Below are 27,995 nucleotides of genomic sequence, written 5' to 3'. Positions count from 1 at the left end.
AGAGTTATAAGAGCTGTCCTTATGTAAATGTAGCTATTAAATACATGTGATGCATCTAGGTATAGTTATGTGTGTGCTGACACAGTGCTATGGTGAAGCAGAAGCAATTTTCCCCTTCAGCATGGTGAAAAAATGCAAGTGGGAGCTTTAAAAAATGATAAATATGATTGGAGAATGAGGTTTTCTGTTGTTTTAATTTCTACGTTTGCTGAATGAATACATGAAGCAGTGGGAGGGCTTGATCCTGGTGGTGGATCTAATGGATGCTGAAAGGTGGCTTCTTATCTGAACACCAAAGTCTTGAGTTGAGCAGTCTGAGCTTCAGCAGGTTCTTTTCTTTTGTGCTTTTTTTTGGGAGAAATTCTCTTTGCAGTATTAATTCCATAAACTTTTGGTTTTGCTTCGTCAACAGAAGGGTCAGGAAAAGCAAAAAGCACGCAGATATATCTTTCTCATGCTCTTGGTGAGGGGAAAATTCCCCTATGCTATTCATGGTGATGGCTCAGCAAACAGCATTGTGCAACAGCACAAGGCCAAAGGGTCCTAATACGTTTGTGTGCCAGCCCTGAGTCATGAGTACTTCTCAGCTCCCACTATCTGCTGCATGAGAGCAAACTGTGAAGTGGGATTGACCAGGAGTTACATTTGCTCTCAATTTCCACTACCTTTTACCGTCACCAGGAGGTGGGAGCCCTCTGCCAGCTGGAATTTGCAGACAGTGTTTATGCAATATTTGATAGCTAGTAAGAAAGTGTTCTACAAAAGCAGCAGATATTTGCCAGGGTGGTTTGCTGTGTTTACCTAGGTTATATAGTTACAGAAAAATCAGGAATGATCTTTTGGGGTTTCTGGACTAAGGTCGACTTGTTTACTGCTCAGGAAAAGTCTTAATCCAACTGTTATTTCTTCTCTATCTGTGGTGGACTTGTAGGATACATCCATATTAATAAAACAAATGTATTGGGTTGTAGTGTTGCAAGTCTTCCATTGTTGCAGAAAATCAGTAGCTGCTTAACAAATGCAAATGTTGTGTAGTGGAGGAAAATTTTGTTTCCTCTCAAGGACCCAAAGTGTCCAATAGATGAAGTATTGTCATAATTACTGTCATTGGCCCTTCTGGTGGCCAGCAGTCACTGACTTATGTGAAGGTGCACCCTCAGGAAAACACAATGTAGTTGTATCATTTCCTTCAAGCACTGAGGTCATGCCTTCAGTTATCTCATTAGGCCTTGAGAATTTTCATTTGTAAGATATTCAAGATATTCAAGATTGGAATATGGACAAGCTGGATAGCTGGGCTGAGACCAATGGGCTGAAGGTCAAAAAAACCAAGGGCCAATTGTGTAAAGTTCAAGTAGACAAAATTCCAGGTCCTGAACTTTGGTTGCATCAACCCCAGGCAACTCTACAGGCTTGGGTGGTCATTTTCTAAAGCTGTTCTCACTGACTTTTAATACTTCTTCTCTTGTCAGAGCCTTTTTCAGACTTTGCCTTCTGTGGAACCCACCCTGTATTTTCATACATGTCCGCTAACATTTTTAGTTCAGAGGCAGAAGAAGAAGTGAAGTTGCTCTGTTATTTAGCCCAGTTTAGACAGTTAGTTAGGTTCATCTGTGAGTCATCATTAATTCTGGTCAACAAGAAGTGCTCTCTCAGTAAATGGGTTTTTTTAATGGTTTAGTGGCTTGTGGTAGCAATGGTAATGGAAGGATGGTTGGACTAGGTGATCTTGTAGGTCCTTTCCAACCTTGTGATGCTATGATTCTAAACAAAATATAATGTTTTGGTTTAGGTGTACTGAAGACCTTTATTAGGGAGCAGCACTGTGAATATTTTTGGCCAAAGGAAATCATGGAGAAGTCATAACATTTTCAAGTCGAATTTATGCTGATTTGAGCCTTAAGAACGTGCTACAGCACAGATTTTGTAGGGTTTGGGGACGACGTTAAATGAAATAGCAGGGCTGAGGTCCAGGTCTGAGGGAGAAACTCCAGGAGGAGGCTGGAAGGTGAACCTCTGCAGGAGGCTGGTGAAGAAGAGGAAGAGCTCCATTTTGGCAAGAGTCTCACCAGCACAGATCCTCCGCCCTGCAATGAAATACAGAATGTGTTAGAACAGAATCAGCTGGAGCTGCTTCTTCAGTGGTTGGAAGATATGAAACACCTCTGAGCACCTTTTATCCCAAGGAAGAACAATGACTTGAAATGCCATGTCCCAAGTAGGAACAAAGGACAAAGCTGCACTCAAGTACATGAGAGCATGAGAGAGATACTTGGATACTTGCTCTTCAAAGGAATGATTATAAACTCTCCCAGTGATTATTTTCTTTGCCTAAAGTGGGTTGGTAATATGCTTGTATTTGGGAATAAATGCAAGGAAATACGATCTAAATTCCTTAACTCCAGTTTTCAACAAAATATGTATTCTTCTTCTCCAGTAGGGAGAAACTCGCTAATGTTGGCTATGGCAGGACAGAGCAGTGAGAGGGTGGAGAAACTCTATGGAACACCTAATTTAAGCTTCCTTAAGCTGAAGAACAAGTGAAATGTCTGAAAAGGAGAGCATTGTTGTGAGGGTAGGAATGTCCTGGCCTTTGGAAAACCATGCAGTATGTAAGATAAGGTGATCATCATTCTCTGTATGAGGCTCAAGGGCAGCCTCTTTACATCCTTTGTTATTAAAAGTAGCTTAGGTATTAACATAGGAACCCTTGTTTGTTGTATTAAGTATTAGCAGAAGTACATCCTGAGAAAGTTGTGAAATATAAGTATGGCAATGGCCCCATGAAAAAGGCAGTATGGGGGCTTTGATAGCAAAGAACCACCAGTCCGAGCAGTCTAAGACTGGTACAACAGCAGTAAATAAAATGAGAAGGTACCTGCTGAAAATGGCATGAAAGCATCTTTCTTCACAAACTTTCCTTTGGAATCAAGAAAGTGCTCAGGATAGAACGTGTCTGGTTTCTCCCACTGGGATTTGTCTCGTAGGACAGAGGTCAGTAAGGGGATGATGTAGGTTCCCTGCAAAAAGAGGCAATAGAGATATTCTGTGGTCAAACATTTCAGTGGAGGTTATGGCAGTAAGATTTTACTTAATTAGTCTGACTGCCGTTGCGTGGCTTCACAAAGGCATTCACCTACCTCACATTAACCAGGGTTGAGATTGGAGAAAGGCTAAAAGAAACAATCCCATAAGCATCTCACCTTGGGAATGAAATAGTCCTTGAGAATGACATCTTGAGCAGTCTCATGAGGCAAATCCAATGGCAGGATATTAGCAAACCGCTGAACTTCATGGATAACAGCATCTGTGTAGGGCATTTGAGTTCGGTGCTCAGTGTGAGGGGGGTTTGACCCAATCACTTGCTCTATCTCTTCTTGGACCTTTCCTGAGGAGAGAAACCAATGCAAGAAAGTGATGATGATTCCTTCATCCCTCAGACATACTGAGCTGCACTGATGCAAAACTATGGAAGATCCTGAGTAGAAGCTATACTCTCTCCCAGTCTCTTAATAATGGGAGGTGAACAGAACTACGGTGCCTGATTGTTTCTTTGCCAAGAAGATGGATAATTTAAGAAGGCTCTTCAGTAGTAAATATTTTTCCTTGTCAACTAATTATATATGTGAAAGTGCATATAAGTTCTGTTTTCTCATATATCCTTGCATTAAAATATTAACGATGGAACCAGTAAAATTACTTCTTTTTTTTTTTTCCATTTCACATTCTTCGCTGGGTTCTGTGTTGCTTTCTGGAAGGTGGAAGGAGCAGTTTCAGATCAGTTCCCTGAATACTCTCAGGGATTTGAAGTCTCTTCCACTGGTTATCCATGGGGTGTTTCTGAAGGAAATCTGGAACAACTTCATCGCCCAACTCAGGAAGAGCTCTGTTGTTCTTTTTTGTTCTTTTTCCCCCTAATTATTGAGATCTTACTGAGAAAAGAACTTGGCCTGTATAAGAATTGTCAGCAATTTACAATGTAGACTGGTTAATGTGTCCCTCACTGGGTCTGAACTGCAGGGTGTAGTCATACCTAGATAATAATTAACTGAAAATCTTGTCTTTCTTTTTAGCAGATTCGTTAACCATCAAAGTTGCAGTTCCTAAAGAGCTGAGTTCAACAGCATCTGTTGTAAAGCCACTTACTCTGAATTTCAGGGTACTTTAGCATCAGCAGCAGGCTCCAGTTTAGTGTGGTGGAAATGGTCTCAACGCCAGCAGTGAACAAATTGCTCACCAAGCTTAGCAGGTTGCCATTATGGAAATACCCATTGGTAGCGGATTTCTCCTGAAAGAAGTGGATGAGGTAGAAGGTTGGAAACTTAAAGCTTTCCATGAAAAATGCAATACAGACAGCGAAATATTTGCTAATAAATTCTCTATTTAATATAAAAGACAAAGAGCTTTGGGCTTATACCCAGGCAGCTGTTGTCAGAGGTTTTGTTTTGCATAACTCTTGCCCATATTGAGGCCAGCTTCAAAGAGAGTTGGTTTATCAATGTAAAAGGTAACTAAGATGAATCACAGCCACCAAATGAGGATCCCAGTAGAGCCCAGGGAGATCTTTTGCTCTGTAATGCATTATGTTTTTGGAGGAGTCAGGAGGACTCGGACAGAGTATATGGAAAGTTGTAGCCTTAATAAAGATACCCAACTAGTCTGGAGAAAAGCTTAAAGAAGGAAACTTTTGCTGATTGAAAGGGGTCAGAACTGCAACAGAGTGACATGCATTCATTCAGAGTGAAATATCCATTTATACCCACTGATTCCTCAGCCCTGTTTGGTTGAAGATAAATAGCCGAAGAAAGCAAGCTATGGTTATTAGGACTCAAAGGAAATGGTGAACGACTTCACAAAAGCATTGAAGTTTGAAGAAAAAAGATTCAGTTACCTCCTGCTGTTTAACAAGGAAAGCATCAATGAAACTTCTTTGATCATTTTTGTCCAGAGTTTTGAGGTTCTCTAGAAAAGTAACTTTTACATAAGCATGGAATTCATCTCTGTTTTTGAGAAGGGTCTTGTTGGCCCTCAGGAGGAATCCAAGGTATGGGAAGATGTTATACATCTACAAGAGTGAAAGATGTTAGCATTTAGCTGCCAGAAGTCTAAATGCATTTACAGGAACAAATGAATAATATCATGTCCCCTTTTCAGATACAAAGAGCAAAACTTCACATTAATATTTTGTTAGTTAGAACATGATAAGACAAATTCACAATGAATACAGGGAAACAGCAAATATTCAAGGAGTACTACAGTTATCTTTTCAGTCCAGATTTAACCCTCATCTAACTCTAAGTTGTTATGAGGTTAAAGATTTGGCTGTTGGCTTCATGATGACCTGATTGCCTTGTAAGCTTTGTTTTGTCCCAAAGTGATTGTAAAATTATTATCTCTCAATATCTTAGTCTTTTCTTTGTTTAATATCGTCAATGAACTATCGGCATAATTTCCACTATAGAAGAGCAACATAAAAAGGTTTAACATTACCGTAACCAAAGGTTTTCCTGCAAGCCTCATGCTTTCATTGGTCAGATGCTGAAGCCTTACAAATCTTGAGTCTTTGTAGTCAAATCGTTTTCCGAGTAATATTGATACAATAATGTTAGCAACTGCTGCATTAATCATTTTACTAGCATCAAAGGGTTTTCCTACACGATGAACAAAAGAACACATTACATTGTGGGAAGAGACTACATAAGTTAAGCACTAATTATTACTATTTATTTCTTTTTATTATTAGTGATTAGCGTTTATGGTGAGATAATCACACCAAATCAACAAAGAAAAAAGCCAGAGGATCCAAATTAATCAAACTGATTTAGCCCAAAGTAATCAGCTAAAGAACCTGAGAAGGTTATTGTCAAGCCACAGGGTACCTGGGCTGGATGGGGCTGTGTGAAATCTGATCTAGTGGGTGTCCCTTCCTGCAGCAGGACGGTTGGAACTGGATGATCTTAAAGGTCCCTTCCAACCCAAACCATTCTGTGATTCTATGATAATTCGGACAAGACCTTAGAGAACTGAAGAATGTCTCATCTACCCACCTTTTTGTGACCCGATGTTGTCTATCAGATAGCCATACTCCTCCACAATGCAGTCCTCAATGGCTCTTTTCCCCATCCCGAAGTCTCGTAAGGTTGTGAGAGTAAATCTTCGCATCACTTTCCAGTTTTCACCATGAGCAAAAACAATCCCTGACACAAAGAGGAGATTCCAGGGCAGTGGCAGATTTAGACTAACCAGTTTGCAGACATGACAGCAGTAGCAGTAAGTTTGGAAACAGGTTAAATTCTATCTGACCGAGGAAATAAATGTTTCCCTAAATTTGTTCAGGCTTCAAAAAAAGAAAGAAAAACAAAATTTGGTTCAAAATTGGAATAAATCCACTGAAGTCAATGAGGTTATGACTCTGTATTTCCAGTGCCTTGTATTTTCTCTGATTCTAAGTGACATGATGTCCTCTGCTTTTTAAGTATGAAACAAAGTTTTTTGATTAGGAAAAAGGAAACCAACTCACCATTTCCTCTGGTCAGATCTTCAAAGATTGGGATTTTAGGTCTCTCTGCAAACGCATCTGCCTGGTTAATGAGAGCTTCCTTCACCGTCTCATACCCAGAGATCACCACTATTTTCCTCTGCCCCATCTGGACGCTGAAGACAGGACCATATTCTTTTGACAGCTGTCAGAAGAAGTTAACAGTGACTTACAACTTTTGCAGCCTACAGACAAATTGACCACTTTTTCAGTGCTGCTTATTTACCTGCCTTGTCTGTAAGTTATGAAAATGTTTTCATAAGTAGTTTTGCCTGAGCTGATACCAATTAGCTTGGTTTATTTTTACTTAATGTTTTTGGTCCTCCTAACAATATGGGGTTGTTTGCATGACTAAATTCCTTTCTAGAGTGTTTGTACAGGGAATCTGAAGGTAAGCATTTAGCACTGGCAGTCAAAGCCATCAGCAGCCAATAAGTAAGTGTACTTGTACAAAATGATGTAGCAGCAGTGACATCTGTCTGAATTAAGGCCTTGGGTGGGGGTATTGTCATCCCAGACTCTTGTATCTGCAGCAGAATTTGATCTTTACAGAGGGTGTTCCTCACCAACAGCCTTCTACCACTTGCAGTGTTGGTGCTGAAGATGAATGTATGGTTTCCAGTTGTCTTTATGCACAGAATATGTGTGAATTCCAAGCCTTGTGCTGAGCTGAAGTTGGGGGATCAGCATTCTCTGATAGAATAGACACAGCAATTACAGCAAAGATATACTGTTTTTGTTGACCTGCTTTTGCCACGCAAGTTAGATTGCATGGGATATCTACTCATAATTTTCCAAAACTGCATCTGAGTGTTCTTTCAATCCATGATTGTGACATTCATGCAGATATGTAAGTACAATTTGTTACTTTAGTTTGTTTAGATCTTTTCTGTATATTCTGGCAACCACAGGACCTGAAAATTAGAAGTATATAGTTGTCTTAATCTTTTGGGAGGAAAGGAAGAAAGGAAGATGAGAGAGGCTGCTAAGTGTGTGAGGCAGTAGGCTGTGGTTACATAACCCACACAACCAGTGGAAGATGGAGGGAATTATGAGCACTTGTTATTACTGTGAGAACTGCTTGATGCTGAAACCCAAATGCATGAAGCTGCAGAGAAAGGAGTTATTATAGCAAAGAACAAACCTTGCTGCATTCAAATAACTGCTCAAATGATCACCTCCTGTCCTCACTATGGGTCATCTGTGAGGTAACATATCAAATGAGGTAAGGGAAATTCTCTGACATCTCTGACTGTGCAATTACATGTAATTATGAGAACAATGGGATCATAGAATATCCTGAAGAATAGGATAGGATAGGATAGGATAGGATAGGATAGGATAGGATAGGATAGGATAGAATAGAATAGAATAGAATAGAATAGAATAGAATAGAATAGAATAGAATAGAATAGAATAGAATAGAATAGAATAGAATAGAATATCCTGGAAGCGATCTACAGGGATCATTGAGTCCAACATAAAAGATAATGACTACCTGTAAGTAAGTCCTGTAGGGTCTCTTCAAATCAAACAGATGAAGGTTTCCAATGATGGGTAATGCCCTTGGTCCTGGTGGAAAGTTCTTTCTCCGGTGGTTACTCCAGACACCTCCAATTTTCATAATGAACAAAAACGTCAGGATGAACACTAAACCCATGGTAGTGCAGCTGCTCCAGTCCATCTCTATTCAGCTGAGTGTTAGCTACAAAAGAGACAAGAGCAATTGCAAACTCCGGATTTCTGTCTTCTTGAAAAAAAAAAAGAAAAAGAAAAGAAAAAATAAAAACTATAAGAAAAATTAGTCCGTATAAACCTCTATTCCAGCAAAGGGTGTTGTGCTTGGTGACTAGTTTGCTCTCTTTCCCTGTGCTTGTTAATGAGTTACCAGTATAGTACAGAGTCAGTCAAATGTTTGCTAAACCTGTGTGGCTGGGTGACAATCCTTCATTGTCCAGTAATAATAGTCCGGAGGTCAATAATCTGGTCTTTGAAATAAAAGTCATGAGCTCTGCATGTCGTTTAGCCTTACTGATAGATTTTCACCCCTAGTACAAGCACAGCATTGATATACCCCGAGTGCTGAAATCTGAATGCCGATACCCAAATGACTCATACACAGGGAATATTTTGCTAAGTGATAATGCCCTTTTGTAACTTTGATCTCATTGGATTGATTGGGAATTTCAAATCACACAATCATGGGATCACTGACAGTGACAGGGACCTGTGGAAGTCGTCTGGTCCAATCCCCTTCCTCATGCAGGAACACTTGGACCTACTCGCCTGGTGTGATCTACAGATGGCTTTTGAAGATCTCCACAAAGGGGACTCCACAGGCTTTTTGGGCAACCTGTGTCAGCGCTCAGTTACCTGAATAGTAATGTTAGGATCACTGAATCATTAAGGCTTAAAAGAACTGTAAGATCATTAAGTCAAACCATCAACCATCAGCCCTGGGCACCTGGGCACACTGCAGGCTTATGGTTCAGCCAAGATCAACTGCATCCCTGGATCCATTTCTTCCACACAGTCTTCCAGCCACTCTGCCCCAGACCTGTAGCGTTGCTTGGGGTTGATGTGACCAAAGTTCAAGATCTGGAATTTTGTCTACTTGAACTTTATACAATTGGCCTCAGCCCATCAATATGGTTTATCCAGGACTCACTGAAATGCCTTCCTACCCCCAGGCAGGTCAACACTTCCTCCCAGCTTGGCATCATTTCTAGACTTATTAAGGATGCACTCGTGACCAGCTGTCAGCTGGATTTAACTCCATGCAGCACCACTTTCTGCACTCAGCACTGCAGGCAGTTCTTTATCCAGCAAAGATTGTACTATCAAAGCCATGTCCACAAGGACCAACCACCTTCTCTGGGAGAATGCTGTGGGAGACAGTGTCAAAGGCTGTACTAAAGTATAGATATGCTACATTCACAGTATGTTCACAGGAAACCTCTGGTGTTCAAGTTCATACTCATTACTGGCACTGGACACCATTGAGCAGAGCCTGACTACATCCTCTCCGCACTCTCCCTTCTAGTATCTACGGACACTAATGAGACTCTCTCCAGTATGCCCATGTCTCTCTAGTACTGGGGGTTCCAGAAATTGGCACATCACTCTGGCTATGACCCCACCAATGCTGAGAAGAGGAGCAAGTCTATTTCCTTTGACCTGTTGGTGCCTGATGCAGCCTATGACACAGTTAGCCTTCTTTCCTATCCTTTCTTTCACTCAGAGGGTGGTGACGCACTGGAACAGGTTGCCCAAGGAGGCTGTGGATGCCCATCCCTGCAGGCATTCAAGGCCAGGCTGGATGTGGCTCTGGCAGCCTGGGCTGCTGGTTGGTGACCTGCAACACGCAGGGGGTTGGAGCTGAATGCAGCACCTGTTGGGCCTTTGCAACAGAGGCCATTCTGTGATTCTATTATATGATTCTATAATGGCACTTTGTGGCTCATGGTGAGCTAGGGATCCACCAGGATCCTCAGGTCCTTTTCTGTCTAGCTGCTTTTCAGCTGGTTGATCCCCAACATAGAGGGAGCAATTCATGGGCCTGTTCTTCTGCAAGTGCAGGACTTTGTCCTTTTTCTTATTGAACTTGAGATACTTAACAACCTGTTTCTCCAGCCATTTGATATGCATCTGGATGACAGCTAGATCCTCTGGTATATCAGTCACTCCTCTTAATTTGTGCCGTCAGCAGTTTTTCTCAGGTTACATTCTGTCCCTTCATCTACATCATTAATGAAGTTGTTAATACTGGATACAGTATTGATCCTCTATGTCTTACTGGCCCTGAACTACACTTGGCACCACTGCCCACCACCCTCTAGGCCTGTTTGTTCAGCCCTTTGCAACCTCTCTCACTGTCTCCCCTTCCAGACCATTTTTTCTCAGCCTCACTATAGAGGTCTTAAGGCAAATGGTGTTAAAAGCTTTGCTTAAGTCCAGGAAGACCAGGTAGTTTTCAGATGTTCATTTGACTAAAAAGCTACAGCAGGGCTCTTTTATAAACAATTTGGAAGGGCCCAAATGGTGCCATGTGAGCACTGGTTTGCCCAGTTCCAACTGGAAAAACAGCACTGATTTGTTTCCGACACAGAGTTTCCATTTCAGGTGCAAAACTGCTCAGTTATGAAGACAACAACACTGGTGATGGTTTGATTTGAAATGGATAATTTATTGTTTTCCTGTGTTTTTCTAATTTTTATTAGTATACATATAATTCCTTAGAAAATTAAAATAATTTCAATTTCCATATGAAGTGCTATCCTCTATGTGTCCTCTGTGTGACTGCACTGAAGTTCTGCATTAATGAACATCTTTCACTTATCTCACATTGAACTGTCCAGTTACGTTTCTGTGTGTATCTTTGCATACATTCAGGGCAGTGGTATGGGGACAAAAAGTGTAATGGGTCATTTTCATGGGGCAGCTTGAGTCCAGCCGTGCTGGAGGAAGAAGGTGAATGTCCTTGATTGTGTGTATGTGAGATCTGTGCAACACCCTGTGAGCTTTGGCCACAGGTCTGGGCCCAGACTCTTTTCTTGAGTGGAACATGCAGTGGTGTAGGGATGGACTCATTCATCCTCACAGGAACCACCATCAATTTGTTCATTCAAGGAGTAGTGGAAGGTCAGGACTGCCACCTTTTGCAATGGTGGGTGACACAACTCTTGCTATGAGTCAAGGTGTGTTTGGGCTAGAAATCACCTACTAGATTCAGAAGTACCAAACTTCCCTGGTAGGAATAGAGGTGAACTAAGATATTTCATCTGAGCATTCCAGGACAAGAAGGCAGCTGATAAAAGTCCCTAGGAACGTGATATTGCACAGACCTCATGAGTTACTGGGGCAATGACAAACCTAGTGGTGGCAGAGAGATCCAGGTCTGAGGGGGAAACTCCGGGGGGAGCCTGGAAGGTGAATTTCTGGAGCAGAGCCGTGAAGAAGAGGAAGAGCTCCATTTTGGCAAGAGTCTCACCAGCACAGATCCTCCGCCCTGCAATGAAATGCAGAATGGTCCATAAGAGTCGGTGGGAGCTGTTTATGTGTTTGTTTTCTTTTTCAGTTGTGAGGGACTTTGAGCTTTAGGAGAGTGAATTCAGAGTTCAAGTCCAGTGGGTAAAGCTGAGCTATTCGAGTTAGCAGATGTAGATGGAGAGAAAAGGAGAGGCAACATCTGGGAAAAGTCTGAAATACTGGGTTCAGTGAGAAAGAAGGAATCCCAGATGTCCAGTTTCCTTCAGAGCTCAAAGAGCAGAATAGAACAAACCTGCTGAAAAAGGCATGAAAGCATCCTTCTTTACAAACTTCCCCTCTGAGTTGAGGAAGTGCTCAGGGTGGAAGGAGCATGGTTTCTCCCACTGGGTTTTGTCTTGCAGGACAGAGTTGAGCAAGGGGATGACATAGGTTCCCTGCAAACCAAGATAGAGCAGTTATTGCACTAACAGTGGTGTTGTTGGGAGCAGATTCTAGAGCTGAAGTAATATAACATATTAACATATTAAGAGGGTAGCTGATGCTGAAGTAGCTGTGAGAACCACAGAGTGAGCGAGCATCCCTGGATGTAAGACAGACTAAGAAGGAAGAGGTGTCACACTGGAGATAGATGGAAGGAAAGAAGTGCAGCTGGTGTCTTACCTTGGGAATGAAATAGCCTTTGATAGTGACATCCATGGTAGTCTCATGAGGCAAGTTCAGTGGCAGGATATTAGCAAACCTCTGAATTTCATGTACAACAGCATCTGTGTATGGCATTTTAGTTCGATGCTCGGTTCTTGGGGGGTTTGATCCGATCACTTGATCTATTTCTTCCTGCACTTTTTCTGTGAAAACAGATCATACATACACTGTTCAAATCTCTCTTTTCCCTGGTAGGAATAACGTGATAAGGAGAACTTGCTTTTTATTCATCCCTGCTTGGGTGCAAGGCAAGGTGACCTGATAAGAAGAAAGCCACTGAACACCCAGTTTCCACTTACTCTGAATTTCAGGATATTTCATCATGAGCAGAAGGCCCCAGCGCAAAGTGGTGGCTGTAGTATCCATGCCAGCTGTAAACAGATTTCTCACAACCTCGATTAAGTTTTTATCATCAAAAAATGTCTCAGCCTTTCCCTTCTCCTGGAAAAAAAATGAAACAATATTGTTATCAGCCAGCTAAATACCCAAGAAGGTATTTTTTCATTTCAGAAAACACGGAAAAAAAGTCATACACAAACTGCAGGGAAGGATTAAAAGTGTAAAGGAGGATAAAGTTTTGAGGGGATGCCTTCAGAAGCCTGTAATAATTTGAGTCTTGAAATACTGAGTGCTTGGACTGACTCTGCTCCTCACAGGAACATACAATCAAGTTGGCAAGGTTAATTTCAGTGATAACAAGAATACTTTGAAATATAGGGAGAAGTCACTGGGTTAACCCAAGTGATGCAGTCAAGTTTTGCATCTCCTTTGCCATGGAGCAGAACATACCAAAGAATGCACGTATGCAGTGAAAAAGCTTGAAAGAAAACAGAGGTGGTACGAAGAGGTGGCTGGCATTCAATTACCTCTTGTTGTTTGACAAGAAAAGCATCGATGAAGCTCCTCTGATCATTTGTGTCCAGGACTTTGAGATATTTTGTGAAAGTAACCTTGATAAAATCATTGATTTCTCTTAAATTCTCAACAAAACTTTTGTTGGCCTTCAGGAAGAATCCAAGGATGGGGAACATATTGTACAGCTGCAAGATGCACAGATGCAGGGGAAGAAAAACAGCTACTAAGTAGATGTACCACTATTCAAGAGTGTATATTAACAAAAGACCTTACAGAAAAATCAAATAACCTCATAATCTTGATGCAAAACACTCTTTACCCACTTTCTTCCCTACCCATCTATGTAAAATTGTTAACATTTGCTCTCTCTTACATATTAGTCACACTAGCTGATGGTCTAGAAATCCCACGTTTATGCATGTGTCTTTGGCATAATTTCCTACCTCTCCACTCTTGAACTTCTCATCCCTCCCTCTCCAACTTGGTTGGAGCTGGCTGTCTCAAGAAGCATTTACAATTTAAGGGACAGTTGCAGACATTTCCTCAGTTTTTACATTGTTCTTTGAATGGGAGATAGGAAGTCATGGGCAGCTTCAATCACCCAGGGACACTCTCCTTTTATACTATAGCATGTTCTCCAGTTCTTCATGAAAGGAAGCTACACTCCCCCAGACTAAGAGAAACCCATATGTAGTGCCAAAGCTCTGCTTCCTGCCATTTCAGGATGTATCTGTCATACACAGATAGATGAATTTCGGTGGCCTGGAGTGGAGTAGATGCACCGTTCTCACTGTGTTGTGCATGATTTTGAAGAGAAACATTCAAACTGTATGAATTACCGACACTGAAGGACTTCCAAAAAGCCTCATATTTTCATTCATCAGTGACACGAGTCTTTTGAATGTGGGGTCTTCATAGTCAAACCGCTTTCCAAGCAATACGGATACAATGACATTAGCAACAGCAGAATTCAGCAACTCGGTCATCTCAAGGGGCTTCCCTAGCAAAGGAAAAGATGGTACAAACAACACATGGTTATTGTAATTAATTAAAATGTAACAATAGCATGTAGAGTCTCATTGAAGTCTGGGAAATGATAGGCACAGAGTTGGCTTATAAGAATAATGGAGAGAGATGTTTTAAAAGGGAATGTAGCAATAGGACAAGAAGTAGTATTTTAAAGTGGAAACAGGGTAGTTTTGGGTTAGATATAAAGAAGAGATTCTTCACCATGAGGCTGATGAGGCAGTGGAACAGGATGCCTGGAGGAGCTCAAGGGCAGGCTGGATAGAGGTTCTGAGCAACCTGATTTAGTGGAAGCTTTCCCTGTATTTCCCAGGGAATTTGGACTAGATTGTCTTTAGAGGTCCCTTCCAACCCAAGTCACTCTATCATTCTATGATTCCATTCTAAGTCCTGCTGTTGATGACTGAACCTGGTGACAAATAATCCTGGATGATGCTGTAGAAATGCATAAATGAATCTTCTGTCTCTTACTTGAAGGCATTTTCCAGGCATATGCCTCTAAGGGCAATTGATTTTTCAGACTAGATGTGCACATCCTTGCAATTGCCTTCTCTGTTTCTCCTCAAAGTCTGTTTTCTATGGAGGTGCTGTACATGGAATAATAAGCCCTTTTCCTCAACTGTACTGTTTTGTATTAAACTCTCTGTTTGACTTCCAGTACTTCAATAAAAGCTCTTCATTTACACACCAGACAATTGCTTGGTAGAGAGACAAGGAGACAGACACAACTCATGTTACTCATCACAGCACTGATACTGGAGAGTGATGTATCTCTGACAGAGGTCTGTATCTCTTCTTCCTTGATGCTTGATATTCCTGAAAAGACCTTCTGAGAAAAGTCGGGTACATGCTATCAAATTAAGAATCTCCTTACCCTTCTGTGACTCGATTACGTCTATCAGGTATCCATACTCCTCTACAACATGATCTTCTATGGCCTTCTTTCCCATCCCGAAGTCTCGTAAGGTTGTAAGAGTAAACCTTCGCATCACTTTCCAGTTTTCTCCACGAGCAAATACAACTCCTGAAATGGAGAATTAATACACATACACGATGGTTTAAGCAAAGATACTTCATCTATACTGTGGTGGTTTGACACTGATGGAATGCTGAGGTTCATCACGCTTCTCTTTCACCTGCGCCTCCTGAAAAGAACAGGGGCAGATGATGTGAGAACAGCCCACTCACCTTTTCCTTTTCCTGTTTCTTCCACAATTGGGATTTTCGGTCTCCCAGCTAATGCATCTGCATGATTCACCAGAGCTTCCTTCACTGTGTCATATCCTGACAGCACCACCACTTTCCTTGGCCCCATCTGAACTGTGAACACTGGGCCATACGTTTCAGACAGCTAATTGAATGAAAAGAAAGAAGAAAAGGATGATGTTTGGCATAGTGAAAAACACGTGTTTTTCAGCAGGCTCAACGTTCTTCTTCCCGCACAGCACTATTTTCACCAGATCCCTGGGGTTTTGGGGTTTCCTGCTACCAGGTTTGCAAGAATACACAGGGAGGTTTTTTTAACTTGCTTGCTCTGGGAAACCAGGAAGTTTTCTCCATCAAGAGAGAGGACCAAGAATTTGTTTGCTGCCAGCTTCCCAAAGGCTGAGTCCAGTAAACAGCTCTGGTCTCCCCTCTAATTGTTTCAGCAGTCCCTGATAAAGTTTCTTTAATAAGAAGAGATCCAGGACCCCTCTCTTCTTGTTACCCTTGCCTGAAGAGAGCTAACATTTCTTCTGTTCCACAGAAGTAGGTCAGTTCTCTTGATAACGTGTCTGGAAGCCAATTCCTTTGCACTACACAGTATCATATGGTAGGAAGTTACTGCAAGGAATACTATTGTGTTTGCAATTCTCATGCCTTGAGATCTTTGTAACCCTTTCAGGAGGTCAGTCACCTTCTCAGCCTGAGAGCTCTAAGGAAAGGAACAACAGAAGTTACCTGTAGCATTGTCTCGCCAAGTTTCTTTAGGTCCAAGTTGTGCAGATTTCCTATGATGGGTAAAGGCTGCGGTCCTGGGGGCAGTTTCACTTGGCTCCCCCAGAAATGTTGTGTTTTCAAAATCAGCAGCAGAATGAGGATTAACAGTAACCCCACAGGAACAAGGCTGGCCCAATCCATTGCCTTTCAGCAGAGGCGTAACTGAAGAGATGGTAGCTCAAGCAAGCTCCTATCAGTTGTTTCAATCAATAACGGCACTTCTGCACCAAGAGGTGTAGAAGTTCAGGGATGAGCTTCACTTCTTAGAAATGCTAGAAGTGACAACTCTTCTGCAATTTAATCCTCATGAACTACCTACTAGGCAGTACCAAATGCGCTCATTTTATGCTCTCCTGGTTACTGTTTAATGAGCTATGCCTTGCTTAGTGTTGTACATTGGTAGATGTGTCTGGGGGCACAAATGTAGCAAGGGCAACTCAAATTCTGCCTTGAACTTTGAGTCTGAAACCAGCAGACCATAATGGACACACGGAAAACTAGTGAAGTGTGTTTGCCCAAGAGATGCAGGGGTCATCCCTTTCATTTAAATGCTCTGTTCTTAGCCATTGCTGTCTCATCATCCTCTTTAAAACTTCCAAACTTTCCTCAGGCGATATAACCCAAGGATCCCTAATCTTATCATCATAAAATTACATTCACAACTTTTGATACATCCACTAGCTCTTGTTCTCACTCCAGTTTTCCCTCTTTGTCTCTAGTCTCGCTCCACTTCCTTCACCCCTCTTCTTATCTATTTATGTCCTTCCTCAGGTAGGTTGGATGCCTGAAACCTTCTTGTGACTGCTGGGGTCAGAGAGCTCAGTTCTTGGAGGCCTTTACTCTGACGCTGTCTGATCTATCTTTGTCCATTTTGATGTTGATTGTCAAGCAAGAGATAGATAAGACTGCAAAGTGAGGGACAAAACCTTCAGGTCCACGAAGAGACAGAAATCTCTTAGTCTCAACATCCAGTTTTGTGTGTGCTCAAGTGAATGGTGCATCCACTGTGGTAAAGCAAAGGTACTTGGGTTTCTAAGCTCAAGATAACCACAGAAAACTTTCTTTTGGAGGCAGGAGGAGGAAGAAATACAGACTACAGCTGTTCTACTTACTTTTGTCATCCAACTGTTTCTGGAAGAATGATAGAAAGAAGAGCTTGTAGGATTATCTCTGAGTTGAAAGCCAGGCCTGGTGGATACAGTTACTGAAGAAAGATGGCTGAAGCACTGTCAGTGGCTCAATGTCTAGATGTAGATTAGTGACATGTGGTGTCCTTCAGGGATCAATACTGGGACTGATGCTCCTCAGTGTGTTCATCAATGACATTAACAGTGAGATACAGTGCACTTTCAGCAGTTTGTGGATGATACCAAGCTGTGTGGTGCAGTCAACACATACAAGGGAAGAGATGCCATCCAGATAGACCGAAATAGGCTGAGCAGTGGTCCCAGGTGAACCTCATGATGTTCAGCTACACCAAGTGCAAGGTCTACACCTGGGTCCCATCAGCCTTCACTACCAGTACAAGCTTTGGGACTTGCTTGTACTAGATAGAATAGATAGATAGAGAGCAGCCCTGCTGAAAATGAGCTTTGGGCACTGGTGGTTGGCAGCTGGGCATGAGCCAGCAACGTGCACTTGCAACCCAAAAAGCTAATCATATCCTGGGCTGCATCAAAACAGACATGGCCAGCAGGGTAAGGGAGGTGATCTGCTCTGCACTGGTGAGGCCTCACCTGGAACACTGCATCCAGATGTGAAGTCCTGGAGAACATGAGAGACTTGGATCATAGAAATGATCCAAGGGATGGAACACTCCTCCTAAGAGGACAGGCTGAGAGATCTGGGGCTGTGCAGGTGGAGATGAGAAGGCTGCGAGTTGACCTGAGAGCAGCCTGTCAGTATCTAAAGGGGAGCTATAGGATAGAAGGGGACAGACTCTTTATCAGGGTCTGTTGTGACAGAACAAAGGGCAAGTATTTCTAACTAAAAGAGGGGAGATTTTAACTGGATATAGGGATTTTTCTTTTTTTTTTTTTCTTTTTGAATAGGAGTAATGAAACACTTGTACAGGTTGCCCAGATGTGTGGTGCATTACCTATACCTGGAGGCATCCAAGGTCAGGCTGGTTGGGACTCTGAGCACCTGATGGAGCTGTGGGTGTCCTTATTCACTACAGGGGTGTGAGAAGAGATGGCCTTTCAGGGTCCCTTCATAAACCTGTCTGGGAGCCTGAAAGAGGATCTAGTGCAAGCCTGCTCTCTCAGTTTGGCTCTGAGTCTGCTGCTGCCACTTGGGTCACTGGAGTAAAGGCCAGGTCATTTTGCTTTCTTGGATGAAGCCCTAGAAAACATTTAAAGATTGTATCCAACTGTGTGCTAATTGGTGTGTTTCTTCTGTACCTCTGCAAAGTAGGTAAAAAGGCACTGTGACCATCATTCTTGCCATACACAGACAAGATTTAATTATTAACAAGGGGTAATACTGACACTTAGGTTATGAGATGAAATGGTGATTCTGAGTTTTTTGCTTACAGATGGTCAGGAGTTAGACCTGTACAGAATTTCAGAACATGATCAGCATTTCCCTGCACGTACAAGACTTACCAGGTTATTCAAAAGATGCTGTGGGACTGAAGATGTCTCCAGAAATGCAATGGGAGAAGGAAATAAACCCCCAAGCTCCACTGTCCTTGCCTGCTCAGCCCTGCTGGTTCCTTCCAGTAGGTCTCTGGCTCCTGCAGTGCCAGCAGGTGGTGAGTGAGCTGAGTAGTGTGGGTCCATTACAGATCAGGGTGGTGGACTCTGAATAGCTTTTCCCTGCAGGACACATCCCCACTCATAACTGTGACATCACATTCAACACGGGTGACCTTTATTGATGTTGATTAATGTTATGCTTTGCTTCTTCCATGCTAATGAAAGTTTATTGGCTCTTTTTCCATCATCTTGATGTTTTGGGGGTTTAGGGGAACACTTATCCTAAATAATCACCACCTATTTGTATCAAAATATATACTTAAGAACATTCTAAGCCATTTTACACTGTTTCCTAGGCTTATCTAGGCTTCTTGGGCTCTTCTTTGTCAAAAAGGAAACATGGACTTTCCTGAAAACAACAGCTGGGTTAGGTGGGATAGATTTCCATGTAGAAGAACCCATCTCTCTGTTCTAGCTTTTGACCCTGAAGAAGTAATTACTCATCTGGCAAAAAGAAGAGGTCAGGAAAGAGTGGGTGAGTGCCCAGTTTGCTACAGAAAGACTAAGAACTGGACAACAAAAGCACAAAGTTTATATATTTTTTCCCTTTGTTTCAATGAGCAAAATGTAACTCATGAGGGGACCATTCTGGGAGATTTACTCATAGTAAATTGTTGTTTCTCACTGAGGCATTCCTTTGCAGTCAGAACCCAGTGCAATTAACTCATGGCTACATGTGAATAAATGACCCCCTGAATCCTCCAATAGGATTTCAGCTGAACCTAGTATAAAGTTTATCTTTATAAAGTTTTCTGAGGAAAAAGTGCACGGGCAGAATAGGAAAAATCTTCTGTGCCATTCCATATTATGGTCTCCCCCTTCAATCTGATAACTAAGCCCTTTGTTAGCAGGGGTTCATCAAGGGAAAGTCCTGACTTAGAAATTTCATTTCTTTCTCAAATTGCTTCGCCTGAGCTTGACATAATGACCACTTCTGATAAAATCAGCCTTCTTCTTAATCTTACAGAAATATAGCTACCTAATTGCTCCTTCTGGAAGATATTTGGGGTTAGAAAAATTTGGGGGTGTTGGTTTTTATCATGAGAAACAGAAAAGAGCATCGTAAGGACATATATATGTTTTTCTACATGATAGCTTCAAATCTGCTGTGCTCATCGTAGTGGTTGGAATTAATTTCATGCAGTTTCCCCTCTTCTGGAACCTGTCGTAGAAACCAAAGAACAGTTCAGTTGATGAGATAAAGATATCCATTTTGTCACAGAAGGAGACAGAAGAGTACTGAGAATGTAATTCGGTTTGCATACATTATGTGTCTATTTATTAATTGTGAGGAATTTACTGACACTAAAGGACCTTCAAGTGAGCAGCGTAGTTACTATTGCTGGTCAACGCAGGCTGTGAGTCACAGGAACAGAGAATCATAGAATAGCCTGGGATGGAACAGACCTCAAAGATCATCCAGTTCCAGCCCTCTGCTATGGGCAGGGTTGCCCACCACTATGTCAGACACCAGCTCAGGCTGCCCAGGGCCCCATCCAGCCTGGTCTTGAGCACCTCCAGGGATGGAGATCCACTGATCTTTTGATTCACAACTTCCCTCTGAGCCACAAGCATTCTATGACTAAAAGACAAATTGCTTGGCTTGTACTGGAGTTTAATTCGTTAAAAAATTAATAAAATCTTGTTGGTGGCTAACAACATTTTGTTGATGTGTACTGTGTATAAGATATAGAGCTTTAGCTTAGAGGTAGGCAATTAAACATCCTTGGTAACGAGCATGGAATAAGAAAACTCTTTAGATTTTAATTAACTAAGACTGGGCAATGTGTTTGAAAGCTGACTGATGTGAAAACCTCAGTGTGTTGTATCTCTTCTAACATGATGAAACTATTGTTCCTTTGTTGTGATTGTCTTAACAGTGGTTTGTATCTCACCTCCCAGTAAGCAGAGTCATCAAAGCAGTTCTGGTCAGATACTTGTCCCCAGATGGGCAGCTTTAAAATAGCACCTGCGGATAAAAAGACCTCATAAGTTGAAAAAAACAATGCCCAAAAATGCATTCTTCAGATATGTCCTGGAACAGAATTATAGTCTCATAGAATCACCAAGGTTGGAAAAGATCTCCAGGGTCATCCAGTTCAATTGTTCACCTACCACCAACATTTCCTCACTAAAACATGTCCCTTAGTACAACTCTGGGGCTAAAGAAGGCACCACTCTCCAGCTGTTGGGAGGTCACACGTTTATTTAACAATATTAAGTCAAAGAAATCACTAAAATATCTCAGAGGGCTCTTTTCCTAATAAAAAGCAGAAAAGAAGTATGGTTGAAATCCCACTGGATACAGGCCAGGTGTAGCTCTCCTGTAAATCTTGTGTTGTACCTACCAGTCCACTATGGATGTCTCAGACACCCTAGTGTAGAATGAGACACCTACATATGAGTAACAGAATCACATGAAAACATGGGACACCTAATGGGATACGACCTAATCTCAAACTAGTTTCTGTTCAGCAATTCTTAGGTTGAAATTCTCCCTGAGCACATCTCTAGCATCACTTATATCCCAACTGCTGTGTGCAGTTGTGAACTGCATATGTGAAATGTATGTGAACTGACCTGTCAGTGCTCCACCAAGCAGTGCAATTCCAATTGTGCTGCCCAAGGCAGCAGCCTGTTTGCCAGCAGTAAGTTGGACACCTTTCCTGAAACAGACGGGAAAACAAATCAACAATAAAAACTATGAAAGCTCAGAGTGAGATTTGGAGAGTGGAAAATTAAAATAGACCTTCAGTAAAAGGGACTTGTTTCTCTTTTCTGAGTATAACTTACTTAGTTTGGGGTTGTATCGCTGTTACTATGATGCCTGCAATACCTCCCAGTATTCCAGGTAAGCCATGTAAATTATGGACTCCACACGTATCTTGAATTCTCAGCTTGGATGCCAAAACAGGCTGAAATGAGGGGAAATATAAAGTTCATGGTGAGTTTCGTCTCCACTCTGTCAAGAATGACATTCAAAAGATAGTAACAGAGAAGACCAAGAAATGGTTGGATACTTTTCAGATATACAAAATGTAGCCTTAAAATCTGTTATTTTCCCTTTCACTGTGAAATTATACAAAGAGAGAAAATTGAAAATTGAAAATAATAGAGAATTTACTCTCTGTAGTGTATCAGCCAGTTTCTTTCTATTAAAGAAAGCGAGCTGCACTAAAGTTGGTGAAGCAGAAAGTAGGTTAGAGAGGTAGGTCCTGTGTACTTACAGTCAGGAAGTGGAACCCAAGGACAGAGATGATCCCAGCGATGCTCCCAATACACATAGCAGCAAAAGGGTATATTGTCAGGTCAGCACAGGTACCCACTGCTACTCCTCCTGCCAGGGTGGCATTTTGAATGAGAACCTGCACAGTGCACAACCATGAAGATGCTAGACATGGAACAGAGGTTTGTTTTGGAGCTGAATGACTTGTAAGGGACTTTTACGATGAAAAACAGTCAGGAATCTAAAACAGAGTTCTGTGTTGAGGGTGCTGGTTTAAAGCAGTTCTAAGCCAGCAGATCTCTTTTGGGTACTGCAAAACAAAAACTCAAGCAAGATCATCTTTGGAATAAGACCCAAATGTCCTTCTTAATGTTGAACCACATCAGGTTCTGCAGACATGAGAGTGGAACCATCCTGGCAGTATCTAGGAGCATTCTACTCCTCACATGCAGTGATCCCATTGTGAAAGTAAATTACATACATAAAGCAGAGTGGGTTGACTCGGAGCACAATATAACACTGCAGCTTTCTGAAGCATAACAGCCCTTGATGTGTCTGCAGTGTAAGGGCTCCAGATAGCTCATGGGCACTGGGAACCAATCTAGTAATCCATATTATAGGGGGATTTATTGATTTAGCAGAGGTAGTGGTAGGACTCTTACCATACTGAATTTGCCTCTTTGATCCAGCAGGCTGGAGATGGCAAATGTTATAACAGCACATGCCGCCAGGGCGTAGTAAGTGTTGATAATGGTTTTATTCTTGTCATTTTCATCTGCAATTGCAGAGTTAAAACTGGGCCAAAAAAGCCAAAGGAACAGGGTACCTGGATGGGCAAAAGTCAAAACAAAATGAGGGCTCTTAGGTCACAAGAGGCATTTCACTGTGAAAGATACAACACAACAGCACTAAGTACATGAAATGAGGAAGATGGTCAATGAAAATGTAAAATGACCAGAAATTCTGGAAGAAATAACAGTCTATGGCAGAAACTTTTGACTTTGGCAGTTGGGACTTTGATGTGTGATCGTTGACAAATCTTACTGTAAGACTTTAACATATTGCCAGCCCTCACCATTCCCCACACACTGCTAGAGCTCACTAACACTGAAAATGCCTGAGCAGGATGCATTAGCCAGGGAGTTCACATGTAAATCTTTGGTCATTTTGTTATGCAACTAAAAGCTTTCAGTTGATAAATTGATCTATGTGTAGGTATCATGGGCAGAGGGATCAAAACCCAGTTCAACACCCATGTGGTTTCTAACATTTGGTATCAGGGAAGCATAATAATAGGTGATCATAAAAACGTATGGGTGAAAGAGGGATGGAGAGCTGTTCATCTCTCAGTGTTACTTCACTGTGCTTCTTTTACTTACCAATCATGGCAAATATGTCTGAGTGATAGCTAGATTCCTCATTTTCATGCTTGTTTTTCAGGCCAGGACGATACAAGATGAGTGTTACAGCCAAGCCAAAATAAGCTCCAAAGGCATGGATGGTCATTGAGGCTCCAATATCTGTGGCCTGTTTCAGGGACCCAAAGTAGTAGCACAACATTTACACAACAAAGAAATGAGGATATGTTGAAGGAAAACCCAGCATGGCTGGAAACATTACATAGTGAAAACGTGTTATAACAGGAAATTGTGAGATCAGGAAACAATTATTTCTAAAGAGTTGTACCTGAAATATTTCCGTAACTAGATGTTCATTGACTGCAAAGACTGTGATCTCCAGAAATGTCAGAAGAAGCATTTGAACAGGGTTGGTTTTCCCCAGGACTGCTCCAAATGAAATCAAAGCAGTTGCTGTGCTGAAGTCTGCATTTATCATGCTGAAGGTGAGAAAACAAATGCAAACCAAAAAGAAGTGAGAATCAGCTTAATGGGACCTGAAATAAAGGTGTATTCAGATTTGTTATGTCATTAAGTGACAGCTCAGTAAATCTTCAAACAAAATGCCTCAAAAAATCTTTCGTAGATAAAAATTATACCAAAATTTCCTAGTTGGGTTGTGCGGGCTTCTTACAGAAGGCTGAGGAGAAAACTTGGGGAAGTTGCCTCCTACTCAGCTGTCTGAGATTACAGACAAAATTTGTGTTGAAGATGTCTGTCCTTATCCATTAGGGTTGAGCTTTCTTTCAAAATCTACAAGTTTTCCTAGAAAGCAGAACTGCATACATGGGAAACACTCTGAGACCCTGCTAGAAGCAAGATGGATCAATGGAGGAAGGATTAGAAGCACCTAGAGGCATTACTTGTGAAGTCCTTTGTTTTGAGGTTGGGCTCCAAGCCCTGTGTTTACACAAATTATTCCTCCCTAAGGAGGAAAAAACCTCATGTGTGGACTGATGGACTGCTTAAGCCTTTATTTTGTGACCCTGTGTGCCATGGAGGAATAGATCCTCCATGGGTGCAGGAGGGATCTTCACTACTGATAATTCTCCACGGCTCCAGAGATTCCAAGCAGTCTCTCTACATGTTCCACACGTAACTTGTCAGCTCAGATTTCATCCCATATTCCCTTGACCCAGTGCAGCAGGTGCTGCCATTTGGGTGAAAGACAGAAAGGTTGATAGCAATGTTCCATCAGAAGTTCATGAGTTTGGAAGACTAATTTCACAGATGTTATATCTTTATTACTTCTGATATGTTAAGGGATAGAAATTTAATTCCTGGAAAATTTCATATGTACCTTTTGATGTTAACAGGAATTTTCCCTCCTCTACCCCCGTGCAAAAATCCTTGCATTAGAGTGCCCCACTGAAGACCAAAGGCGGCAATGAGCATGTTGACACCAACACTGGTGAATCCATATTTCTTCAGAAAGGTCATCAGGAAACCAAATCCGATAAATATCATCAGGTGGACGTCCTTAAAGACTGAAAGAAGAAAATGTCTGAGTGGACAGATAAAGGAAGATTTAGCTGAAAACTGAAAGGATTCTGAACTCATGTTATCAGTGTGACCTGTCGTCCCATCCATTCTGACCTGCCTACTAGCTGAGCTTTTGGAAAAAAATGGGTTATTTTTATAATTTGTCATTATGCAAGGAACACTACATCTCTATGTGAGTAAAATTAATATGCCCATAGCTTTCATCTGGACCTGAAGCTACCTGAAACATCACAGCTTCACGTCCTTACAGAAAATTTTTATTTCCCTTGAAATAAAGGTTCTTAAATCTTGGATTTATGGTGCTGAGATATTTAAGGAATACAAATCAGACCCTGACCTGCAATTTTGAGAGTACAAATCGTTGAGTGGAAGATGTAATTAAACCTGTGAGTTACAGCTGAAGTTATCATCTCAGGGCTCCTTGGGATAACATGGAAGGCAGTTTGAAGCCACCAGACTGGAAACTCAGGGAAAGTCGTGACTCAGGATATATCCCAGTCCATCTACACAACTCTGCCATTAACTGCCTGCCAGGTGCTTCTGCAAAATGGTCGTGTGCACTTTGCAGATGGGGATGCTTGAGAAGAAGATGGACTTCAAGTGAAGATACAGGTGTTAGGACATTCTTCTTCTTTCCTTCCAGTTGTTTACTGAGGATTAGATTTACATACTCCTAGGTCAGCATCATAAAGTCCAACATCAAGTCTGTGATGTTTTGTTTTGTTTATATCTATGTTAGCAAACTGAACAGCCCAGAGCCTGTCCTCTGGCCAAAGAGCACATGGCATGGCTTGACTGGTATCTATACATGCCCTTCCCTCCCAAAGCATTGCTCCCAACTGTGTTGCCTACCACGAATAGCCTCTGCTTTTGCTATGCTTAAAGTCATGACTAGGAGGAGGTCGAAGCCAGCACCACGCCAGAATCTTGCTAGTGGTTCTGTAGTGTGAACAGCTGGGTACAGCATACAGATTACAGCACAGTCACACACTGCCTGTGGAGGAAGGCAGAAGGAGGGAAGACAAGACAAACTTTCTGTCATGTTTAGACAGTGAAAGACTTTAGGCAATCCCTAATTAAATAGCTTGCATTTAAGATGGCACATCATCTCCCTCTGGAAGACCTGAAGTTCAATAAAAAGGTATCACAGCAATGTAAATGGCCACTCAACGCTGTTAAACTGATACAGTAAGCACAAGACTCTCAGGCACCTTTCTTCATTTTACTTGGTAAGGGGAACTCCAAGAAAATATAAGACAAGTTTATACAGAGCTGGGAGATATGACATTTAGGAGAAGGCAGTTTTCTGTGTTCTTGTAGGGACAATGGACCTTAATCCAAGTCTGAAGGATACATGACCTTGAAAACATCCTTCTGGCTTACTAAATTTTACCAGGATTCCCCAAACACTGTTGTTCTGTGGCTATATTTGCTGCTTTGGAGGACAGCCAGAGAAGAGGTAGGCAGAGAGGTATTTTAGGAAATAGCTATATTACTAGTGCTGCAGTACAGTTGTGTAACTACTGTATATTTACAGAGCAATATAACATAATATATCAACATGTCACTGAGCCATGGTATAGTTGTCTGAGATGCTAAATTACTGAGCAGTTGTAGCTATAGCCTGGCTCATGGTGGGCCAGGGATCATTCCCAGCATGTGCACAACCTGAATTCACCTTTGAAGTCTACAGCTTTCACCCCTCAGAGGATTCTTTGCCTCATGGTCTGCCTTTCTTTTCAAGCAGTGTTAGCTGATCCCCTAAGTTATTCAGCAGTCTCAGTTAAGATTAGCTGAAAGCAATTCTAACTCCTATAAATCTCAGCAGTACTTACACGGATACAAAGTGATGTTCTCATCGTCATACTCCGCAAATAGTCCAAACAAAATGATGAAGACCACTTCTAGAAGAAGAGCGATGATCGAGAACTTGAACCTCATGTTGGTGTCAAGGGCTGAAGGCACTGCGGGAGAGCTGGAGGCTGCAAGGACCTGATAAAGGAGGTTCGCCTACGACTGAGCTGCCCAGTTCTGTGGGTCTGGGTGATACAGCCAAAAAAAAAGAGAGACAGGCAAACCAACCGTCACACCCACTATGGGAGGGAAACAGTACGGGACAATATTGCCAACTCTGTTTCCCAGGCTACGTCTGTGTATGATATACTGGCTTAAATATTCCTCAGTTTGCAACGCAAAGCATCTTCTTTAGCCACAGATACGTTCTTTGTTTTCTTATGCATATTTTTTAACAAAGGAAGAAGCCAAGAAGTAAATCTCACGGTCTGATTTGTTGCATGTAATTGCAGTACGCAGCTACAGTCAATTGTACAGTCATTTCCAAACTCCTGTGTTGTACCTACAGTCAATTCCTGTAGTCCATCTGCTTCTCCAGGCTGTGGCTTTCATCTGAACAGTTCAGACTTTCTCATCTTATGTGAAGCATGAATGATCTCCTGTTTCTTGAGAACAGGATAATTTGGGAAAAGAGAACCGTGTTTCTTGTTCCACTGTGAATGAAGTGTGTCTGGTGAGGACATGAGTTCTCATTGTGATCTGCTGTTCTAAGAGGAAACAATTCTGTTTCAGCAAAAGAAAGGAAAAAGAATCTTCCAAGTTCTTAAAAGACAAAGCTGTTGGGTTTTCTTCAATTTAAATTATTGCTTTTTGAATGTCCTTTGGCTCAGACAAATAGAAATAATTCAGACACCAGATTTCTTACATGGTTTTTATAAGCTCAGCTCATCAACTTTCTCATGAATAAAGAACCTAAATAAATTTCATTCAACTTATGAGAACTTGGTCAGTCATCCTTGAGATTCACACTGGTTGTCAAAGGTTGTATTGAACCTTGAGTGTTTTGTGTTTTGTTGGTAGAATATTTTATTGATGTGATACTGACAACTGGCTCTGATCATTCCACATTTAGGCCAAAACTGTATGGTAGGAGACTTTATTTCAGGAAAACATCTCCCAGAAAAGAGGTCAATTTAATTTGCAGCTTTCAGCTCTTCAAACCAAGT

General features: G+C 41.7%; 3 protein-coding genes across 3 annotated transcripts; all 3 read right to left on the bottom strand.

The window, feature by feature from the left end:
* Nucleotides 1-175: 175 nt before the first annotated feature.
* On the bottom strand, nt 176-8,460 carry LOC107312449 (cytochrome P450 2K6-like). Its single transcript, XM_015859901.2, has 10 exons — nt 8,355-8,460; nt 8,037-8,243; nt 6,521-6,683; nt 6,048-6,197; nt 5,491-5,651; nt 4,892-5,065; nt 4,147-4,288; nt 3,204-3,388; nt 2,879-3,020; nt 176-2,087 (listed from the first exon to the last, which is right to left on the bottom strand). Exons 2-10 carry the CDS (start codon nt 8,220-8,222, stop codon nt 1,900-1,902), a joined length of 1,491 nt encoding a protein of 496 aa, XP_015715387.1. The 5' UTR covers nt 8,223-8,243; nt 8,355-8,460; the 3' UTR covers nt 176-1,899.
* Nucleotides 8,461-10,838: 2,378 nt separating this feature from the next.
* LOC107312450 (cytochrome P450 2K6-like) lies at nt 10,839-16,426 on the bottom strand. The gene is made up of 9 exons (XM_015859902.2): nt 16,052-16,426; nt 15,299-15,461; nt 14,985-15,134; nt 13,924-14,084; nt 13,096-13,269; nt 12,529-12,670; nt 12,188-12,372; nt 11,820-11,961; nt 10,839-11,546 (listed from the first exon to the last, which is right to left on the bottom strand). Exons 1-9 carry the CDS (start codon nt 16,229-16,231, stop codon nt 11,359-11,361), a joined length of 1,485 nt encoding a protein of 494 aa, XP_015715388.1. The 5' UTR covers nt 16,232-16,426; the 3' UTR covers nt 10,839-11,358.
* A 2,509-nt stretch (nt 16,427-18,935) lies between these two features.
* RHAG (Rh associated glycoprotein) lies at nt 18,936-27,011 on the bottom strand. Its single transcript, XM_015859903.2, has 10 exons — nt 26,811-27,011; nt 24,773-24,959; nt 23,762-23,912; nt 23,455-23,602; nt 22,738-22,901; nt 22,077-22,214; nt 21,643-21,764; nt 21,430-21,515; nt 20,745-20,818; nt 18,936-20,011 (listed from the first exon to the last, which is right to left on the bottom strand). Exons 1-10 carry the CDS (start codon nt 26,914-26,916, stop codon nt 19,934-19,936), a joined length of 1,254 nt encoding a protein of 417 aa, XP_015715389.1. The 5' UTR covers nt 26,917-27,011; the 3' UTR covers nt 18,936-19,933.
* Between the last annotated feature and the right edge of the window lie 984 nt (nt 27,012-27,995).

This window comes from Coturnix japonica, chromosome 3, assembly GCF_001577835.2.
Source record: "Coturnix japonica isolate 7356 chromosome 3, Coturnix japonica 2.1, whole genome shotgun sequence".
NCBI lineage: Eukaryota > Metazoa > Chordata > Aves > Galliformes > Phasianidae > Coturnix > Coturnix japonica.
Note: the sequence above shows the minus strand (reverse complement) of the source record. Positions and strands in the feature narration are given on the sequence as shown.

Bases quoted from the DNA above. Each gene is read 5' to 3' on its own strand.
- LOC107312449 (XM_015859901.2), bottom strand. From the start codon at position 8,222: ATGGACTGGAGCAGCTGCACTACCATGGGTTTAGTGTTCATCCTGACG. The intron at 3,389-4,146 runs GTAAGTGGCTTT...TTCTCTCCTCAG, and splicing joins AAAGTACCCTGAAATTCAGA to GAAAGGTCCAAGAAGAGATA. The intron at 3,021-3,203 runs GTGAGATGCTTA...CTCTTTTTGCAG, and splicing joins AGGACTATTTCATTCCCAAG to GGAACCTACATCATCCCCTT.
- LOC107312450 (XM_015859902.2), bottom strand. From the start codon at position 16,231: ATGGATTGGGCCAGCCTTGTTCCTGTGGGGTTACTGTTAATCCTCATT. The intron at 15,462-16,051 runs GTAACTTCTGTT...TCATTCAATTAG, and splicing joins TTGGCGAGACAATGCTACAG to CTGTCTGAAACGTATGGCCC. The intron at 11,547-11,819 runs GTTTGTTCTATT...ATTTCATTGCAG, and splicing joins TTTCATGCCTTTTTCAGCAG to GGCGGAGGATCTGTGCTGGT.
- RHAG (XM_015859903.2), bottom strand. From the start codon at position 26,916: ATGAGGTTCAAGTTCTCGATCATCGCTCTTCTTCTAGAAGTGGTCTTC. The intron at 23,603-23,761 runs GTACAACTCTTT...TCCCTGAAACAG, and splicing joins TAGTTACGGAAATATTTCAG to GCCACAGATATTGGAGCCTC. The intron at 20,819-21,429 runs GTCAGTTCACAT...TTTTATCCGCAG, and splicing joins GCTTGGTGGAGCACTGACAG to GTGCTATTTTAAAGCTGCCC.